Source organism: Tasmannia lanceolata, unplaced genomic scaffold (genome assembly GCF_043159265.1).
Source record: "Tasmannia lanceolata isolate RefF3 unplaced genomic scaffold, GAP_Taslan_0.1 ptg000007l, whole genome shotgun sequence".
Taxonomy (NCBI): Eukaryota; Viridiplantae; Streptophyta; class Magnoliopsida; order Canellales; family Winteraceae; genus Tasmannia; species Tasmannia lanceolata.
In genome coordinates this window covers 11948764-11971597 of record NW_027518684.1, presented here as the reverse complement: position 1 = coordinate 11971597, position 22834 = coordinate 11948764, and the positions used below count along the sequence as shown (strand labels likewise).

At 37.4% G+C, this 22834-nt stretch overlaps 1 protein-coding gene across 1 annotated transcript in view; it reads right to left on the bottom strand.

Annotated features, from left to right (window-relative positions):
- Window positions 1-22834, bottom strand: part of LOC143881909 (exocyst complex component SEC5A-like) — a 44478-nt gene that overhangs the window by 11043 nt on the left and 10601 nt on the right. Inside the window, exons 3-13 of the mRNA XM_077385249.1 lie at window positions 20057-20160; window positions 14471-14665; window positions 13778-13905; window positions 13511-13669; window positions 12272-12376; window positions 10518-10592; window positions 9983-10120; window positions 7253-7444; window positions 4264-4428; window positions 1591-1717; window positions 1301-1511 (exon numbers count right to left, since the gene is read on the bottom strand). Coding sequence (XP_077241364.1) covers window positions 1301-1511; window positions 1591-1717; window positions 4264-4428; window positions 7253-7444; window positions 9983-10120; window positions 10518-10592; window positions 12272-12376; window positions 13511-13669; window positions 13778-13905; window positions 14471-14665; window positions 20057-20160 — 1599 coding nt within the window. The remainder of the gene's footprint in view (window positions 1-1300; window positions 1512-1590; window positions 1718-4263; window positions 4429-7252; window positions 7445-9982; window positions 10121-10517; window positions 10593-12271; window positions 12377-13510; window positions 13670-13777; window positions 13906-14470; window positions 14666-20056; window positions 20161-22834) is intronic.

The following is a 22834-nucleotide window of genomic DNA, read 5'->3' as shown; positions in this document are numbered from 1 at the left end:
TCTTTTCCTAGTCCACCGAAGTGTTCCCTCTCTCTATGTATCTCTCCCTTTCGCGTAGGTCGCCCAGGTTGCCATTTTTTGTGATCCGGATAGCAAACAACCCACGTTTCAGGTCAGCGACCCTAGATCGCAGATTGGAGGGCGATCCCGGTAACTTTGGACCATACTTGGGTCCTATGAAAATTTTGCATCCATTTGGTTCCCTTATTTTATTTCTATGCTGATCAAATGAGTAAGAGATACCTACACCTCCATTACTCTTAAAAAAAGCCAAATTTGCTATGTGTTTGTAACTGAGAGAAGGAGATAGGAACCATGAGAGGGGGGGGGGGGGGGGGGGGGGGGGGGGGGGGGGGGGAGGGGGAGCAGAAGCTAGATCCACTCTATTGCAACACAAAAGCATCAGGCACATGACGGCCAGTGTCGCATGGAATATGTAATTGGGAAAGGGTAGAGAGAAAGAGAGAGATAAGCATAAGCTATTTCTATTCAATTGTCATTTAGTGAAATAGCATAAAGCCCGCAGTTCGAGCTGTCTATAGAAATCATAATCACAAGAGTTATACCATATGACCATGTCACATATATTTCAATATGCATTAATATAAGTATGGCAACAACAATTTGTGCAATTGCAAATGTGAATGAAGATTTCAAGAATGAATTACGACACCAGGTATAACCCTCTATTACACCCAACAATAGTTAGCCCTAGAAACATGTCAAGAGAGCAGTAATAAATTACCACACCACGGAATAACTCCAATACACCCAACACACTGTGCAAATGCTAGGGATTAATTAGAAGATAGAAAAACAATCTGTTGTGAATAACCCCTCAATAGCAATCTGCGATTTCAATGGCAAAGCAAAACAAAAGAACCAAACGCAAGCATACGCACAAAGACACAAAGAATTGCGTGGTTCGGCAAAGCCTACATCCACGGCAGAGGCAACGAGAAAATCCAATATAAGAACGAGAGATTACAAGAGAAGATCGGTATCTCTCACTAAACCCCCAAGAAACCCTAGCACACCCTTTTTCCCCCTTTCTGAGCTCTCAACCCTCTTCTAAGACAAGAGTACCAAAACAAGCCCTAAAATCCCTTTATATATAAAGCGGGCCAAACTTACCCGTATTGGGCCAAAATCACTTAAAAAAAGGGCCGCATCAGGGTAGCACACAATATTTCGGACCCCAACCAGTTTGAATTCAAGACACACAACTCAACACAACCAACCCACAAAATCCAAACAAATGATAAATAATTTCATAAAGAAATCAGTTTCAAAGACTTACGAATTAATCTGATCCATGGCTGAAACCATCATTGAACGAAATGCCAGGGGAAAGAATGATATTTTGTACGGAGATTTATTTCTTTCAAGAACAGATACAGGAATCCAGAAGTCCTCCTTAGATATTTCCTCTGTTGTTGTCCGCATCCATGAGCAGAGCCTTAAGATATAGATCTTCGTGATTTCCGAATGGAGTGCACGCAAAGTTTTGACTGGTGTCAACAAAATGACATAAGAATATAATTAATATTAGAAGTCAGAAAATAAAAGCCTCAAAATTAAAATAACTACCAGCAGAAGGAGGAGCGGACTCTTTCCCTTCAATAGCCTGACACGCTTTAGATATTTCCTTTATAGCATCACTCATATATGGGTGAAGAATGTTCGATTCTTCAAGATCTCGAAAAGTGTTATGAACCTGTACCGGGAACAATTAGTTCAAATGGATAAGTGTGTGTCTGCATCAATTGCTTGAAAAGAGCGTATATTCCACAGATAAAGTAAGTTCAGATTGCAAATCATTTGGGTACATATTATTTAGCAGCTAGGGCACAAGGATTTGTAGTTAATATAAGATGGAGAATCTGTGTGAAAATTGTCTCTAAAAATTTGAACTTATCATGGTAATATCACAATTTGTATTCAACCTATTAATGTTGTAATAATATCACTACAAATACTTATTTGTCATGAGAAATATGTAAATTTTACTGTTACTGTGAAATTATTGTGATAACATCCTAACAGTGTTGTAATATTCGTCATCCTTATTATTACTAGTGCCTAATTATTAAGAAACATCCTAAGAGTGTTGTAATACTTGCTATGACTTTTAAAATTCATTGTTATTACTTGTAAAATTTAGACATGGAAATGAACTGGGAAAAATGTAATAACTTACGTTTAAGTTTAAGTTATAACTTGACTTACTGGACCACGGAACGAAAATGACATCTTTCATTAACTTTATGAAAAATGTTAACTCTTTTTTCAAAAAGAATTTCCGATAAAATCTGAAGGGTAAACATAAAAATTTGAAATTATCCTCATAAATTCTGAGCCAATAACTCCCAAGAACATTTTTCATCACTTTGCCAAGAAGGAATATAGGGAAACAAATCACTTCACTAGAGGACACGAGCAGAAAAGATTTATGAATAATTTGTGAAGCAGCAGCAATATAAGAATTTGGCAGATAAATTGTGAATACAACAAAAACAATGGAAGGTTAGGTGCATGTCTTTGCTAGATTAGGATGTGAGTTCAATTTTCAATATAATGACATTTTCATGTCATTAAAAAAAAGCAACAAACAAACTGAACAGCAGAAACTATAGATGTTCAAAGTGCCCACGAGCATGCACACGGGCATATGCAGATGTATGCATATTCATGTATACGGGTATGCACGCATAAAGAAGAGAGCCTAACCAGATCATTGTCTTCTCTTAAAGCCCAAATGACACAGGTCTAGGGCCAGATCTGATCTTTACGTTAATAATATATTTTGATTATTCTTTACGGGAAATTTAGTCTTCTCTTATTCCATTTAGGTGGGTTTTCAAATTATATGTGTTAAAGTATAAAAGATAAATAACGCCTTCTCCAACAGCTTAAGCTTTCGGAGAAGTTGGTAAGTTAACATGGTATCAGAGCCAAAGGTCTCGAGTTCAAACCTCACGGGTAGCAAAAACCCACATGCCATGGTCGGCCCAAAGTGGGACCACATGTGCCACGTATCTGCCAAGTGGGCCACACGTGCGGGGTAGTGTTAAAGTATAAAAGATAAATAACGCCTTTCTCCAACAGCTTAAGCTTTTGGAGAAGTTGGTAAGTTAACAATATGAAAGGAGAAAAGAGGGGTCACAAATTTTACAATATTGGGTTTTATCTTTTTTGAAGAAAACTAGATGCTGCTTAGGGTTTCAATTTCGACGGGCTTCGACTTGGATGAAAACCTACTGGCTACTGGCACTGGATTTTGACATATTTCCTTCTACTAAGACCTTGACTTTTCCCTCTATTAATTGGGTGTTTGGTTTCGGCTTTTTTGGATTGGACAAGCATAAATCTCTCTTTAATCTTTGCTACATGCTGTTACAGGATTGCTTCATGCTTTATACTCTAGAAAACCCTTATTCCAGATTACATAAAATCAGTAATTTTTGGGACATCTCGAAACTATTTTGGGCTGTTAAGGTTTTGAAAATCCTTCCCGAGATTGCGTCAACTCCCCAACGAGGTGGAAGTATGATCAGTAAAGGGGGAGGCAATGTTACTCTGTTCCTTTTTCTGAAGTACTGTCAGGATGTGCTCCGTTCGGTACAGAAGCCTGATGACTTTGTAAATCTTGCTAGCCCTAGTTGTGACCATATGTGGCAGGTCACAATCAGATGACATACACCTTACAAGATGGCAATGAACTTCTGCCAGGTCCTTCCTGAAAGGATTAGGTTTCCAAGAACCATTGAGAAGAAGACTAAGAGATCACATAACCTCAGTAGGAAGCTGAGTGCTTCATCCACGGATAGAAGATCTGATCAATGGAGTATGAAGCTTGCACAATTTAAATTTTCAAAGAATTTATAAAAAAACTGATGGCTTAAATACTTTTTTTTTTTCAAGTAAGAGATAACAGAAACAAAATCTGGAACAAAATAATCAGGAAATCAAAGAGCAAATCACTCAGAAAAGGATTGAAAGATTAGGGAGAGGAGGGAGCATGGCTGTCATAAGAAGTGTTTTTAATGCCTCGAACTTGACTTCTCATTAAAACATGTGCTTACAGTTGTGAAATCTTCAGATCTCTAATCTTTTGAAACTATCCAAGCTTCAAGGAGGTCCAACAACAATTTATAGTTTTTACACCCCATAGTGGACAGCAGGATTGAAATCCAAACCCAAGAATAATCCCAAATTTCATCCTTTAAGAGATAATACAGAAACAAGAGAAAATATATTCACCTTAAGCTCATATGCAGATATGGTACCGTGCACCATTTCAGAAACTTCATCAAGAGAATGGCTTGAGTACTTCACATCATTGACTTTATCCTCAGTCTTATTCGTGGCAGCTTTAACATTTGTTTCTGGATCAAGAAGCATATTTCCAGCAGCAACTTGGGAAGACTGACAAAAAAGGATAAATTGTAACTCCAAACTTTCAACTTTTTTTCTAAATCAAGGACTGAACTAAGCCCTGGAATTGCAGTGACAAAAATAAAGGGATAAATGAAAGCAATTATAAAAGAAAAAAAAGATTCCTTTATCGAAACAAAAAAATCAGGTTTGGACAGGGTTGAAAGATTTCAAGGCAACATTATAGATGCCCTTGAAAAATCATGTTATTTGACAACATATTCTAATAATAGTTTATTTCTCAACTAGTAGCATATTCCCCTCCACAATATATTAAAGGATGAGTAGTACATTAAAGATGTCACGCAATTATAGTTAGCGTCAGCCCTGACCTTCTAATACTACAAAATTTCGTTGGTCAATAACTCTGAACATTTGGAAATAGTGTAGTAGCTCAAGATTGTATACAAGCTTACTTGACAAAGAGTTTATACAAATGAGATAGAGCGACAAACCCATTCAAGAGTTCTATGATTCCTTGTTTCTTATTTGGAGTGAGTTTACTTTGATGGAACATGACTTTTCATAAGAAAGCAATCGGTATGCATCTGGATTCTGGAGTTCATGGTCCCCAACGATTGACGACTTGAATTATGAGCTTACATCTTAAGTTCAAGAATCATCATGCCTCTCCACTGTAATGTAGCAAGTACCTAACTGCTGATGAAGCTATTGCAAACATAAAGTCGGAATCCCCCACTCATTTGTTCATTCAATGCCCCAGAGCGCACCAGATTTGAGGTTATTTATTTGGCCCATTTAGGAGGTGTTTGGCTGTGATTACCGTTAATCGATTAATTCCCTGTGGAATTGGTGGTGTAAAGCAACATAATATAAGATACTTGATTGTTTATGGAAAATTTTGTTTCTGTCATCAATAAGGTGTACTTGGAAGCATAAGAATGATTGGATAGTTAACAATAATTCTAACTCAAAAGGTAAAATTATAAATTGGATTATAGTTGGATTATAGTTGAAGTTATGAGTGTGCTTCTAAAATGAAATAATTTGTTGGAGTTGCAGCGCAAGACATTATTGATGATTGGATTCATACGAATCATACTAGTGAGCAATCCCGCCCGGGCGCCCGCACTCACCCACAAGCCCACGAGGTTTGGGCTCCCTCGACCGATGGGTGGATAAGGATGAACTTTGATGGTAGTAGCAAACTCGATAATCGGAATACTTATACTACCCTCTCATTTGGATTTCAGGGTCGGGTCTCCGACTTTAACTTTCAGGTTATTCCTTCCTTTGCAGGCCTCTACGGTAATAGCAATGCACCGAAGGACAAAGATTGCGCTATGTAGAATGGTGTCAGATTACTCTCTCGGGCTAGAGCTACAAAGTTGTTGATTTAGAACAATTCCCCCATACACTTATTGAGCGCAATTCCTTCAGACACCTATTAGGGAGTATGAACCACCTTGGAGATTTAGACACTTATTTAAGGAGATAAAGGATGTTTTGAGGGAGATGGTGTGTTCCATTTTCCAATATTCATAGAGAAGGCAACACTCCCACTGACTGTCTAGCAAATTTTGGTGTGTTCTGCTCAAGATTAATTATTTAGCACGAGATGCCTATCTTTCTTAGCGCGTTTTTTTTTTTTCATTTGGTTTCGTTGTTCGCCCAGCTAGCCGTCGGGTAGTTGGGCTTTTATTTTGTTTATAAATTCTCACTCGTTCACAGGAAAAAAAAAATTAATTCCTCGGGCCTGTAAACTTGTACACTGTCTTTGACTCTTACATTGTGTGCACTTCGTAATCAATCTTACAATATATCAGAATGCATCGAAGCAACTCTCAGGACATTCCTTCCTTTGCAGAACCCAACGGTAACAACGATGCAGCTGATGCCGAAATTTGAGCTATATTTTATTTTTATTTCAAGTTTTAAAAGTGACAGGGGTGCAACACGAGGACTTCACAGGACGTCACCCATCCTAGAAAGAGCGGGAAAGCAAAATCGAGTACTTTCTTTCTTCTCTCCTCTGGCTCGAAAAAGCAAAATCGAAATTTGAGCTATATGGAATGGTGTCAGATTACTCTCTCAGGTTAGAGCTACAAAGTTGTGGATTGAGGGCAATTTCCACAACACAATTCGGTGACTTAAGGAGTATGAACCCCTTGGAGATTTAGACACTTATTTAGGGAGACACACGATGTTTTGAGGGAGATGGGGTGTTCCCTTTTTCAATATTCATAGAGAATGCAACACTTCCACTGACCGTCCAGAAAATTTTGGTGTGTTCTGTTCAGGATTGATTATTCGGCACGAGATGCCTATCTTGTAGAGTATATGTTTTTCTCTTTTCTTGTGGTTTCTTTGTTTACCCCGGCTAGCCTTCGAATAGTTGGGATTTATTTTTTGTCTATAATTCTCACTTGTTCAAAAAATAATAATTCTTAAATCCCTGGGCTTGTAAACTTGTACACTATAAGTCTCGACTCTTACATCGTGTGCATTTCGTAGTCAACGTTAAAATACATCAGAATGCATTGAAGTATCATAAATCATAATACACACTTGAAATATTGAAGCTCATGTTTAAAGAAGCTGTACATGTAGAAAGTGGAAAAAGTAGCTTACGCCTTCTCCGGCTTTATAATAGAAGACCATTTATAAGATACATAGCAAACTTTCAAGATTCAATGCAAACTACTCCTAAGCTTTAAGTATGTACTAATCCTATATGCAGTCTCAAACATTCTTATTGCATTGAAGCTGGAAGGACCAAATTGAAATGCAAAATTATTGCATTCCCATTTACCATATTGAATGATGGTAGATAAAAATAGAAGCATTGGAGTACCTTTGCGAACTTCCCATTGAACACAGATAACGTCAATCTCCAGAATGCCGGTATATGATGGATGAGTACAGCAGTTAACCTGCGGATATACCTTCCTCTAAGGGCATCCACTTCTTCACCCATCATATCCACTGACTGTGAATCTATTGGCACGTGAGACTCTCCAAGAAGAAGTGAATAGTTGACATCTGACTGATAGTAATACAAGAAAACAAGTGTTAAACGAGCTTAGCAGATAAAGACTTTTCCACCGACTTGCATAGCTACAATAACTATGATCAATGAACGCAGTAAGATCCCGGTGCATGACGGGAAGCAAGGTTTGAAATTTCAGTTCCGGAACCGAAATTTCGGCCGAAATTCGGTAAAAAAATAAATTTCATTATTGTGCAGAAATTTATTTTTTTGGGGGAGGGGGTGGGGGGGGGATGAAAATTTTGGAAAAAAAAAATTAAAAATTACATTTCCTTGATATTTCAGCCGAAATTTCCGAAATTGGTACTTTCGGTGTCGTCCAGACCGGACCGTCAGCTGAAATTTCGGTGTTGGCCAAAATTTAAAACCATGACGGAAAGCATGCATTCTTTGCACATGAAAGTACAACGACAAATATATATATATATATATATATATATATATATATATATATATATATATATATATAGAGAGAGAGAGAGAGAGAGAGAGAGAGAGAGAAAACGGTTCCTACAGATATGTGTAGATAAGTTATCTACACACTAGGTTAAAATACAGTGGGGGCCACATTATTTGGGTGATCCAAACCATTCATTCTTAAGGCCCTCACATAGATAGGGTGTCCATAAAAAATCAGATCCATAGGATCATCCTAACCACTCGAACTGTGGAGGCAAAAAATGGACTAATTTGTGAAGGTTTAAAGACATCCATTTTACCTCCACAAATTGTAGGGTTGGGATGATCCTATGGATCTGATTTTTTGTAGACACCCTATCTATGTGAGGGCCTTTAAAATGGATGGCTTGGATCACCCAAACAATGTGGGCCCCCACTGTATTTTAAGCTAGTGTGTAGAGAACTCTCTACACATATGTGTAGGAACCGTTTTCTCATATATATATATATATATATATATATATATATATATATATAGGTATGAGGAATAAGATTGTGCGGTCGAGGGCCCAAACACATGGGTCCCACATTTTTTGTGCTGATCAAAACCATTCACTTGCAAGGCCCCATCATAGATAGGGTGTGTACAAAAAATCAGGTCCATTGGATCATCCTAACCCCTCCAAAAATGGAGGGCAAAAATGGGCAGATTTGTGGCAAACGGTGTCTGTCCATTTTGACCTCCACAAATGGATGGGTTAGGATAATCCTAAGGAGCTGATTTTTTGTACATGCCCCATCTATGTAAGGGCCTTTCAAATGAATGCTTTGGGTCATCCTAACAAAGTGGGCCCGCATGAGTTTGGGGTCCTCAACCGCACCTAAGCTTGGTGCGGTCGACCGCACAATCATCTCTCTCTCTCTCTCTCTCTCTCTCTCTCTCTCTCTCTCATATATATATATATATATATATATATATATATATATATATATATGAGAGAGAGAGAGAGAGAGAAAAGTGTCTCTAGTCGGCCGACTAGAGAACCTTCTCTAGTCCGCCGACCCAAAACACAGTGGGCCCACAATGTTTGGATGATCCAAAGCATTCATTTGATAGGCCCTGACATAGATAGGGTGTGCCCAAAAAATCAGTTCCATAGGACCATCTTAACCCTTCGATTTGTGGAGCTAAAAATTGGGCAAATTAGTGAAGTTTTATACCCATCCATTTTAACCTCCACAAATCGTAGGGTTGGGATGATCCTATGGAGCTGATTTTTTGGGCACACCCTATCCATGTCAGGGCCTATTAAATGAATGCTTCGGATCACACAAAAACTGTGGGCCCGCACTGATTTTCATGTGCACATATATATATATATATATATATATATATATATATATAGAGAGAGAGAGAGAGAGAGAGAGAGAGAGAGGAAAGTGAAGCTACACCACCGGTGTAGCTAACTTAGCTACACCGCCGGCTTAAAATACAATGGGCCCACATTGTTTTGGTGATCCAAAGAATTCATTTGATTGGCCCTCACATAGATAGGGTGTCCACCAAAAATCAGCTCCATAGGATCATCCCAACCCTACGATTTGTGGAGGCAAAAATGGACGTGTAAAAACCTTCACAAATTTGTCCATTTTTGCCTCCACAGTTTGAAGGGTTGGGATGATCCTATGGAGCTGATTTTTGGTGGACACCCTATCTATGTGAGGGCCAATCAAATGAATTCTTTGGATCACCAAAACAATGTGGGCCCATTGTATTTTAAGCCGGCGGTGTAGCTAAGTTAGCTACACCGGTGGTGTAGCTTCACTTTCCTCATATATATATATATATATATATATATATATATATATATATATATGTGCACATGAAACCATAAGTGCATCAGAGTGCGTGTGTGTATGTGCGCATGACAGTAGTCTGAACAGATAACAAGCACAAGTAGCCTAGAACTTCAACAGCAGCCACACACTCTGAGCAATTGAATTCAAGGAGTGCATTGTTGGCTTTTCCAATAGATTTAAGGTGTTTAATTAATCAAGCACATGAATGTGGGGCACAAAAGCAAGCAAGGAAACAGCGAAGGAAGCCCATCTAGTTAGCCTGAATGAAGCACTTACAGATTTGTTTGAATCTTGTTGGATTTGCCTCCATCTTGCATCAGACAACGCTCGCTCCCGGATTTCATTATGCAAAGCCTCCATTCGCACTTCATGATCTAAAGTGCATCTTTCAAGTAAACCTCGAACCCTGCGATTCTGCCCAAAGAGATGAACCTAAATAACAGGACTAGAACAAAGAATAGATAACTCAACCAGAGAAAAAAAAAAACCGTGACGGGATGAAGATGCAATGGTGAAGCAGGTGTTTGGATGAGTTTCTGCCAACAATTTCAACTGCAACACCTCACTAACAATCATTGTTTTAAATTTCGGCCGAAATCTGAAATTTCGGATTTCGGTTTGAATTTTGGCAGAAATTTGATCATTTGACTGAAATTGTAAAAATTTCAGCCGAAATGACTGAAATTTGAAAAAAAAAATCGGTTTCGGAAAGGGACAGAAACCTACAGAAACCGAAATTTAAATCCATGCCAACAATTTTGGTTTCTGCTAACAATTTCAACTGCAACACCTCACAAACAATTTCACTTACCTGTAGATTTAGATAATGCCACACAGGGTCTGAATCAGGCTCCAACTCCAACAACAGCCTGACAGTGTTTTCAAGCTAAAAGAAGCATACAACATAAAAGTAATGAGGGTAGGAACATCAGTAGAGGAAAACTAGGATACTAGTAAATGGATATAGAACATCGAAAGAAAAGGCACAACCACTAGAGATCAAGGTAAACCAGTTTATTTATTATAAAAAGAAATGAGTACAGGTGTACTAATGTACAGCCCATACTTCAGTTTAAAAATTAAACTGGCAAACAGAAAATTGACAGGGATAGGTAGAATTGAGTGAAAAACAACAATATGCAAAATTTATTGATTACATGTCACAGATGAAAATGGGTTATGATTGTAGAATTGAGTGAAAAACAACGATATACAAAAATTATTGATTACATGTCACAAATGAACATGGGTTATGATTTGCGATAAAATACTATATGCACAGATTTGTCAATACTTCGCATTGTGATGACAGAATATTATCCAAACATGAATGGCATATAGAGGATATGAATTTCTTATGACAATGATGAGAACACAAGGCTACTCGACGGAGTCAAAAAAAAAAAAAAGAAGAAGAAATACCACAGTCGCAAATATCTCCAACATTTTGATGAAACGACATAATCACAAAGTTTTCCCGGGATTTTGAAAAAAAATCAGGATATCTTCATACTTCATTTTGCACCGCGAAAATATAACAAAAATATCACGGTAAATTCACGATATTATTTGTTATCCAAATTTTTTATTTTATGCATTTTAAGTATTTTATTATTCCAGCTTTTTCCTGAAATAATCCCAAAATTAAAAATTAAAAATTAAATACCCAGAGATATACCCGTCCCGAGAAATTCCTGAGACAAATATTTGTGACTCTGGAATACCATAGGGATGGTCCTGGAATATGTGGCAATCATTAAAAGCATTTTGATCTCGAAAGCAAAGCATTAATGTTTGGCCTACTTCAAAAATTTTAATGGAAGAAACTTCTTTTTTAACGGATAATTAGATACATTGAAAGAAAACCAAAGATAGAAGAGAATACAAGAGAAAATGATAGGGCATACACAAAAATAAATAAGAAAATTGCATAATAGGCCTAGACAATCAAACTTCAGCCTTCGGTCCAGACTTCAGTCCCCATGGAAGTCAACACATGTCAGTCAAAGTAGACACATGTAGGCCGAAATTGACATGTCATTGGAAGTTTTAAATAATTATTAATTTTCTAGGGCACTTTGGTGCCTTCTTGTCATGATGATTGATGGAGCGCTAGTTTTGCCCATAATAGGCCTAGACAATCAAACTTCAGCCTTCGGTCCAGACTTCAGTCCCCATGGAAGTCAACACATGTCAGTCAAAGTAGACACATGTAGGCCGAAATTGACATGTCATTGGAAGTTTTAAACAATTATTAATTTTCTAGGGCACTTTGGTGCCTTCTTGTCATGATGATTGATGGAGCGCTAGTTTTGCCCTTTTTTTTTTCTTCCTCTTTTATTTTGTTGTTTCTGCTTTCAGGTTCTTGACTTTTCAATGAACCATGTGTTCAAAACACATTTGTAGAGACTAGTTACAAAGCATGTCAAAGAGAGTGACACATTTTATGAAGTGAAACTAAAGATAACATCCATGCCTCACGTAATATATTTGTGTTACTTTATATTTTGATTAAGAATGGTCGCATGGTACAGATATATTAAAGAAGGAAAAGAATGAGCTCACTTCTGCGAGGTTTATCTGTGGATCTTCCATTGACTTGTAGAGCATCCCCTTGAACTCCTGCATCACTTTTTCCACCTCTTCCAGAACACGTTTTAATATTCCTACCTGAAAGTATGTGTCAAAATTACCATAACCATGATGATGTGAAGTAACTAAAGAAAGAGATCATGCATAAATCCAAATTTTCTGTTCCAAGACACGAGTAAAATTAAAACAATGCAAGACTCTTCAGTAGATTTCCAGAATAAAGTACCCATTCACAAGATCATCAAAGCAAATTATGAAATAATTGCCAGGCATGTACAACAAAATTATCCAGGCTTTGACCTTCAAATAAATATCATAAGAGGCATAAAGTTAGCAACTGGAATAAATGGAGGTGCCTCAACAAAAGAACGATTGGAAATAAGGACAGGAGTGGAACCACAACAGAGCCAAGAAATGTTTGCTCCCAACAAAAGGAAATTGGAGAATTTCTTTATAGAACTACAAAAGCCCCTTACACTCTCAACAAATCTTTTGATGCAAAAGTTCATGGTGCTAAAAACAAAGAAAAACTGAAAAGCCTAGTAAGTACCTCATGGTCATAGATCTGGCACAAAGGAGTGCTTTCTATATATTGATCTTCATTTACAGCAAGAGAAACAGGTTTCCGACTTTTGAAGGCCTAGTCCAGGACTCTGATGCCATGTAACCAAAGGATAACAAGAAAGGGGGATACAACTAAAAATATTTTGAAATAGAGAAATTTCAGTTTTTCTTCATTGATAAAGGGACAGGCATTCACAAATGTATAAAAAAGATAGAAAATGTACATCTGTATAAGGTTGTATGACTTGTAATCCTTAATGTCCCTATCGACACCTAATCTATGTAGATTATCTTAACAAATGTGCATTCATATGCAGTTAAGGGATACAAGATTGAGATACCATTAATAATAAGCATTATCCCACTTAACAGATCATAGGCAAAGATCGCAGAGGTTGCATACAAGTGGTCATTTATATTCCCTATTCTTTATGAAATTTGCAAAAGCAAATCCAAAAAAATGAATTGTGAATTCTATCAGACCAGCAATCGATCACCCGCAGCTAAGGATGCATGTCAAGGAAAAGATCGACCATCCAAAACCATTTGTAGTATCTATGCAAGAGAATAGCAATGATCTTCCCAGTGACCAAAACAATATTAGATACTAAGCATGGGTGTTTAAAAAAGAGAGGCATTGTTGCATACATGAGAAGGAAGAGCAATAGACTTTGCTTTGCTGTACTCCCTAACAGCCAGATCATATTCGCCCTTACTGATGCTCCCACGAATTGAACTCGGCAAATTGAATAGTGTCCGGAACCTCTGCAACATTCCTTGAACAGACCTGATCTTTTCAGTCTGGGCCTGCACTACTGCCATGTGTGAATAGAAAAGTCGACCTATCTAGCCGATTGGAAGAACACAAAACCAGAGAAATCTTAAAAGAAAATCAAATTCAGAAGCAATTTGTACCTGTCTCTCAAATAAAGGTTCAAAAGCACGATTTGCCACTAAACTGACATTCTGTATAGCATCGTACAAGTGAGCAGTTCCTGCACCTTCAGGATCTTCCTCTATCCGCCTCAGTTTTGACTCGATATCTGCCAAGAATATAAAAATCTCTTCTCACAATTGCAGGAACAAAAATCGCAAAATGATTGACCAGAACGGAAAAAGATTAAGAATCCACAACAAATGATCCGAGTAAAAGGTTAAGTAGATGCAGACATAGACATACATGTGCACATGGTTTTAAATTTCGACCAAAATACCGAAATTTTGGGACCAGAACCAAAGTGAAAAAAAAACCTGAAATTTCGGGTTTTGTCCAAATTTCGGCCGAAATTTCAGAAAATTGATTCTTTTTTTTAAAATTTACTTTTAATCCGAAATTTTGGCTGAAATTACAAAAATTAATTCAAATTTTTCCGAAATTTCAGAAAATTGATTCTTTTTTTTTTAATTTACTTTTAATCCGCAATTTTGGCTGAAATTACAAAAATTAATTCAAATTTTTCCCGAATTTCAGTCGAATTTCCCGAAACTTAAATCAATGCATGTGCACAAGATGTGCACCAAAATCTGTGAGACAAACAAAACCAACTCAACCACAATGCTGCAAAAAACTAAATATCAAATAATTGAAGTTAAGCAACTGCACCATACCATCGATTGTACTTTTGCAAGACACAAAACAATCAAAGTTCTCTTTCACTAACTGTTTTTTCTGTTGAGTCCTTCTTTTGTGATCTTGTTTTAAAGCAAGGGCACCAGACTCTAAATCCGCTGCACTTGTGTCCTGGTGTATCCGTGAAAGGAACAGCTTCGCATCAAAGTTTTCAGAAAAGTACCTAAACTTTTCTGCAAAAAGTTCAAATATGGACCTATGTCAAACTATCAGAACAATGGAAAAAGGCATCCATATATTGAAATACCAAGCAAGATCCAATATGAAGTCTTTAAGAGTTCACCATTGACAACACAATGCTACTCTAAAAATTCATCAATAAACCAACGAATTAGATTCCTTCAATAGGAAGGAAACAACAAGTATAAGAAGTCAACAGCATTAACCATGACAAGTGATGTTGTAAGTTGTAACATAGGGAACTAGGGAAGTTTCGGAAGCAAAATAGTTGGGCAAGTTGTAAACGTCTAGTTGATATAAAGGGTAGACACTTTATTTCCTCTTATGTCATTAGTTGATATAACAAAGCATGCTTCAGGTACAAGTGATGCACTAATTTTCTTTTCCCCCAAAAGAAATTCCTTTTTTTTTTCTTTTCCTCTCTCAAAAAAGCTCATGACATCGAACCAAAAAACAAGTCTAGCTTACACCAGGTAATGGAGGTCAAGATACCTCTCGAGATAGGCATTCTTATTTACAAGCAAGGCATTGAACTTTGAAGTTGTACCCCTACGACCTCAATAGAATAGCATACTAAACAGAATAATCATCACCTGTTGTAAACATAAATTAAAATTTTGGATGACTGTGAACAACTTGATTTCAACACACTGCAAACTAAAACAATCTTGTGTAAAAATAATATGGATTGATGCACAGTTGCTTCAGTTTTCATCACTTTGTTTCAAATGTTTCAATTGTTTTAGCTGAAACAACTAAAGCATCGTCATTCAACAGATGGGAAGAACCCATTTATATCAACTGGAAAAAAAATGAATTCCAGAGAGGAAAACTCCTCACCACAACTCATCTTCAAACCAACATGAATTCTAAAGAACCCACTTATAACTGATTATAATAAGTAGAATGTGGACAGGAATCTGGAATGACAAATTGCACCCGCCATCAACACCCCATCTTTTTGAGGGGGCGGAGTTGACCAGGATAGTCAAGGGATAAGATAGACAACAAATAAAAATAAAAAAACTACAGAAAAAATACACTTCAAGACTCAAATGGGAGGTTTTCTCTCACCATTCAAAAAAAAAAATGGGAGGTTTTCTCTAGACACTAATAAGACTCGCCCAACTCTACATTGGCCAAACCATGTGCCTCCTTATTGGCCTCTCCAGTAATATGCATTGAATTCATATCAATGGATCTAGATAGATCTAGGATCTCCTCAATTGGATCTTCCAACCTCTGAGGGACAGATCTCCTACTCAAAACGACTCTAATAATGTTGCTAATGTCAACTTCCTATGATTGGTAAGTTAAGCTAAGGAATTACCATCTTCAAACTTTGATGAAAATCCAATACAATGGCCTTGTAAGTCTTTAAATTCCAACACCCAGAGACATTCATACTCACAATGCTCTCATGATCGCTAAAAAGACCACCAATCCCTCTATAAATACTTGCAAAAAAGGAGTATTATCTTCTGAAATCATACACAATTGCCTAAAATACAAGTTTAGGGGAATAATGTCACCCCATAGGTCCTCCTTCCAGAATCTAAATTTTTTGCCAACAACTACCATATATCTTATGCCCGACTTAAAAGAGTGACTGACCCCACAAAGAGCCCACCAAGCCCAGGAAACTAGACTCTGCGATACACCTTTGGAATACATCCCCCAAAACCCACCCCATATTTCCTTTCCATTATATGTTTTCACAAATCCTCCTCATCGTAACAACACCTCCAAAGCCATTTGCACACGAATGCTTGGTTCATCTCCTCAAACCTTCTAATCCCCAATCCACCATGGGATCACGGCTGCTCAATGAAACCCAGCAAGAAAAGCAAAAGGAAAGGCAATTGCTTCCAAACATAATGCCAAGCCACTCATTTCTTGCTTGCTGCTCGATTACCAGAATGTCTGCTCTTGGAATCACTGATGCCCTCAGTTATGAACAAGTGCCACTCACTTGCCTGAATATCTTAAAACACACCACTGTCGGTAAGCAGGCAGTCTCAAAGCTCCCCCCAAAACCCACCCCATATTTCTTTTCCATTATATGTTTCCATGAATCCTCCTCATCGTAACAACACCTCCAAAGCCATTTGCACACGAATGCTAGGTTCATCTCCTTAAACCTTCTATCCCCAATCCACCATCCCTCAATTGGCACACCACCTTCCACTTTACTAGATAATTATTCATACAATCCTATTTATTATTCCATAAGAATTACATTGGAATTTTATCAGTCCAATCCATCACAATATTTGGGCATACATGCAATAAAGGGGGATATCAAATAGAGACAATTTAATCAAGGTGATCCACAGCCCCAAAAATAGATAGTACTTCTTCCAGGATGAAAGCTTCTTTTCCACTCTCTCCAAAGTTGGGTCCAAAGAGCTTTCCAAGGAATTCCAATCCATAAAGGGAGGCCCAAGCATGATGAAGATTACACAGATTGTAATTCAAGGCTGAAAATATATACTTCCAGATATCCACCTTGACATTAATCCCCATCACCGTCATCTCTTCCAAATTCATCTTCTACATTAAAGGTACTACATGACATCTAATAACAGCTTTGAAATAGAAAGCTTGTTACGCCGATGCGTCACAAAGGAGTAACGTGTCATGCACAAACTGGGGCTAAATAACCCAGCAAACTCCTACTGCCACTGTCAGGCATTCGTCTCCCTGCATGCATCTGTCTGCCTCTTCCACTGCAACACCAGAGTCCATGGTTGCAGCGACAACGACAACAGACTTAAGAATGTTACAAATGTGTACATATATACATGAAGAACTGACATATAATATGTACTTGGAACAAAATTAATGTTCACATGTATATAGTTTGAGCAGCGTTTCCTAAGAATGTACTCTCTTGTATCTTTTATCACTGTATTTTTGTATTAGGTATTAGAACTAAAAAAGGTATAAATTATTCGCATAGGAACAATTATGGTTCTTGGTCTCGGCAATAAGATATTGGCTTCTACAAGTTGAGATGGGGAGAGATTCTTTTTCTTTTCAATCACCAACAAACTTTATTAATGAAAATGGATTTTAAGGGTTCAAATGAAGAAAAACAATGGCATTGTAATGGGGTATTTGATTGATGGAAGGTTCCCTTTTTGAGTCGTTAATTGTTAACAGTGACTCTCTTAATCTCATCCAGTGGATGAAAACTAGGAAGGATTATCCTTGGAGTATAATTAATGCTATTGAAGAAATTTCGTATTGCTTCAGTTCTCACCAGGTCCTTTTTCAGCATACTATCTGATCTAACAACTTTGAGGCGGATTCTCGTGCTCTAGAGATTCCTTGATTGTTAGGGATGCCTATCCCCTGAAGGATGAGGACTGAGTGATTATTGTAAGCCTTTGGACTAGTGCTGGCCATCTTGGTCATGAGCGTATCCTGGGTTGTTTAAGTGCAAATAAAATCACATTCAAAAAAATGAAAATGAATTTAAAGAGGAAGAAACAAATGGTCTCAGATACACATAGTACAAGTTTACAACACTATAAAGAAATCATAATAAATCACAGGTTGAGACACCCCTGGTTAAAGCGATGTTTAAGAACTCGGACTTGGATTAGAACTCAGCCAAAGGTAAAACTAAGTTGACTTTTGCAAGTCAACAATTGACTCGAGGAATTTTCAAACAGTGGTTTATCAACTTCCAAAATCCAAATTAACCTCAACACCCACTTCTCAGCTTCATTACAGACCTTAATACTTAGGTGCCCAAAGAAAGTCGGTCAAGACACTTCAATATAGTCTGTAGTAGTAGTTATCTTTCAAAAAAAAATATAGTCTGTAGTGACACCCCCAACTGCAGCCAAACCCATATTTCCAAGTGGAGGCCCATCCAATCTCAATTTCACACCCTCCATAAATCCCTTCCATTCAAAACTCTAACTAGTTCTTCATATCATTTTCTATTGTCTGACATGTCACGTCCTATAAGATCGTACACCAAATAAGCCCACTAGATGTGAAGAGATTTTGGGCTTCCAACAAAGTTCATAGTACTGAATAAATTTTCAAGTTGGAGGTTTCCATCGCAATAGAATCCTTGGTGTGTGTGTGTGTGTGTGTGCGAATCATATATTCCTTCCATTTCATCAGTGAGAAATGAAAGATTCGTGGCTTTTTCCCTTTTGAGTTGAGTAGATATATTTACACTAGCTGTTCCATAGACAGATGGGTAACTTATGGCGTCAGACACTTGTAAGTTGTAACAAGCAGTTACCGGCTACAAATGAGTAACTATGGAAAAGGCCTAAAGGCAATCAGCATAGACAAACAAATGACCATAATCAACTCAACTCAACTAAGCCTTTGTTCCAAACTAGTTGGGGTCTGCTAATGAATCCTTTAGAAAATTTTCATGAAGAAGGTGTAAGAATCTACCTTGCTGAAATTGACTAAGTCTAATCCTGACAGAACAGACAAATGACCATAAAAGGAAAAAAACAATTTTTATCAGCGACAAAATATGCATGCATGACCACCAAAGTTTTAATCCATCAAGCAGTGATATCAATGTGAAGGGAACATTTGATATAAGTGTATTTGTATAACATTTTCAAAAAATAATAATAATAATAAGTGTCTTTGTATCTGGACTTCTGTCCCTAGTTCTTTTGTAATAGGAAGATCAAGCCTGTGTATTTCATAATTCTGGCTAAGGATACCTACATTAATCATTGTATATTCTCTCAAACTAAATTACTTGAATGGAGCAGTAACTCCCTCAATTCCAACTGCTACATGTCAGAGCAGAATATCAGTCTTCCAAATGACCTTTTGATGTTTCCTAAGGATTTTTGTTACCTTTGAAACAAACAACATCCAAGCAGATTGAAGAAGTGTAGAGAATCTTCCACGCAAAAAAGATGAAAAGAATTGGATACATCCAGTGATGACAGAGAGTGTCTTAGTCTACTTTATAATATATTACTTCGGCAACTGATAGAAGAAATACATTAAAGGGCTATTTTTCGAAGGCTCCAAGTCAAACCGGTTTTGGAATCCTGTCTAACATATTACTCAAGAATGAGTCAAAGCATTCAAAATTAACAAATCCGAGGCTCCAAGTCAAGCCAATTTTTGAATGCCATTGAATGCAATTACCTAGCAACCTACAGGAAAACTTCCCAAAACCCAAAGAAAACCCAAGAGTAAGCATTAGAAATATTGAGTTGAATAGCAACCAATACATAAGTTTCAATTATGAAGGTATGTGCTATATAGGGCAAACTAAAATGATAAAATGCAACAAAACACAGCCCGTGGACAAAATAAAATACAAAATTGAATTTCCATTTTACTTAACAAAGAACCAAATAGCACTAAAAGTGGAATACCCCGAGTGTTTGGATCAAGAAAATCTTTATCAAGTTTGTCTCTAACAGCTGGAGAGCTTTCTGAAGTATCACTGATCAATGTTAATGACTTGTTATCTATTATCCTGTCAGTACACAACATAAATTGTGAGCTATGGAAAAGAATGACAAAAGATTAACAATCTAGAAACAATGTGTTCAACCAATCTAGAAACAATATGTTCAACCTTTGTCAGGCAAAACTTATCATATCATGGGTTGAACCTATATAATCATCATCAGAATCCAAGTCAATTTCCATGAATGAAAATTTACCAGTTCACAAAATATATGGAAGAAAGATACACCAATGTAAGTCAAAGTATCTGGATACACCAATGTAAGTCAAAGTATCTAGACGTGAATGATATGACTAGCTAAATAAATTCTTTGGACATTGGAAGGTCCATTCATTGATGAATTAAGGGACAACTTGATTGCAGGATACGTTTTCAATTTCATCCATAAGAGCCTAATTGTGGTTGGCTTGTATTCCAAGATATGTTGTTTTGGATATTTTCTACCCCATATGATTTCTATCTCTGAAAAACACTATCTTCAAAAAATGAGCATAACTATGATTCCAACCAAAAGGTGGAATTCCACTTATCCTCATTTTAAAATGTTAAAGTTCCTTTCTGAGGTAAATCTTATCCAGCAACCAAATGGCCTCTTAGTAACAACTAACAATCACAGTTTAGTACAAAATAAGTCGGCCATTTTTATTTTTTTTGAACAAGTGGAATTTATAATAAAAGATGCCCAGCTAGCCAAAGCAAGCGCAAGAAAAAATACAGAACACTAAAAACAACCACAACAATCTAGGCATCTCATGCCAAACTCTCAAACTCGAACAATATACACCAAAATTACCCAATAAGTCAGTTGAGAAAATTCCTTCCATATGAATGAGGATTAAGGTGCACTCAATGCCCCGCAATATTTCTCTAATCTCCCTAAATAATTGTACCAATCTCCACTAGCAAATACGTCAGTTGAGGTATTTCCTTTCCTGTGGATAAGGGTAAAATCATAAATTTGCACTCCTCCCGTAATATTCTCTAATCTCCCTATCTGAGGGTGTGAACCTCCAAGGAGAGGACTCCTCCCTGAGCCAGCCGTGTTGAGGGAGTTGCCTCTCACCCATATGTCCCTATGACTTGTGGACACGGACACTCGCGGCACTGACACGGAGTGCCAGACACGGCAAACCCCCAAAATTTAGAAACGGGGACACAGCTAAAATAGAAAGCATATATAATCATAGTTTGTCTATATGGATTTGTGTGTCGAGTTTCGACACAGATATAAGTTGTCTGACATAAAAACATCTAAAAATGTAGAAATAAGGACACATGCATACACAAAATTATTGATTATTACACAAATACGTGTTTGCACACCCACATTAATTCTAACACTCCTAGCAATACATTTAAAAGTATCCAAAGGAGTGTTAACACATGTGGACACGCGTGTCGTGTCGGACACGGCAGGACATGCGTGTTAGGAATAAATTCAAAGTGTCGGCTATAAATCTCAGCCCATAACTTATCAGTCCGGTTAAAGAAAACAGCTTCACGCCACTCCATACTGCCCGGACTTCCGCCTCAGCCGTGCTGTGTTGCATGGATTTGGATCCACATGTCAGAATCCAACACGGATTTGAGGTATCGGATTCGGCAAACCCAAAAAAGTAGGATTTGTGGATTAGGCAATTTTCATTAAACAAATATATAAAAAACATTTTTACGAATAAATTTAAAAACATTACTTCCAGCATTAGTAGATTTCGCCTTTATGTTATTTGGAAAGCATCATTTTATGCTGAAATCCAATTATGTTGTTTAGACGACATCCTCATTTTCATGCAAAAAGAGATGCCGAGATCTCTAGTGTGTAATTTTGATCAGATCGGGTTGAGCTTTTGGCGAAAAATGAAATGGAATCAAACCAAACCCGACCCGATATTATGATAAAAGCTCAACCTAAGTTCCCGCAATTCGAACCAAGTTGCACCCCTACCTGGATCTTCCCGATATTAAAATAAGGAAGGAGAGTGGAGCTTGACCGCCACTTTTAATGGCTAGAATGCAGCTTCATGCTGACCGTTATCAACCAACCACTTTCTTTGGACTCATGCAAAGAGAACCATTGAAATCCTTTTTCGGTACTCACAAGAACCAACCCCACTACTCAACAGCAAGTTTTCATCGATTTTCTTACTATTGGATGTCCATCGAACTGCGGGCCAGCACCATGCCCCACAAAGCCAGCCCTGCACTAGGTAAATTTCATCCCAGTCCATCGATAGGCAAATGAACGAAGAAAAACAAGAGAAGAACCTTAACCGACTAATTTTTTTCAGGTCACTAGGCACAAAGGCAAGCAGTAACCTTAACCAACTAATATTTTTTGGGACCATCATCCATAATATAAGAAGCTTTACCCCCCACACAAAATCTAAAAGGGGAAATTAAAAAAAAGGAAGAGAAGTAAAAAAGTAGTGTGATGAAAGAGAAATTCGCTACAAAACAAATTGGGCCTAAATTAATGTCTCCCGGGTCGTATATCCCTAAAAGCCGTTCAAAAGAAGAAGGAAAAAAAAATAATATATATATATATATATATATGAGGAAACTGTTGGTGAGCTTAAGCTCACCAAACTTATGGTGAGCTAGCTTGCCCAATCACATGGGGGCCCACTTTGTTAGGATGATCCAAACCATTCATTTGAAAGTCCCTTACATAGATGGGGGG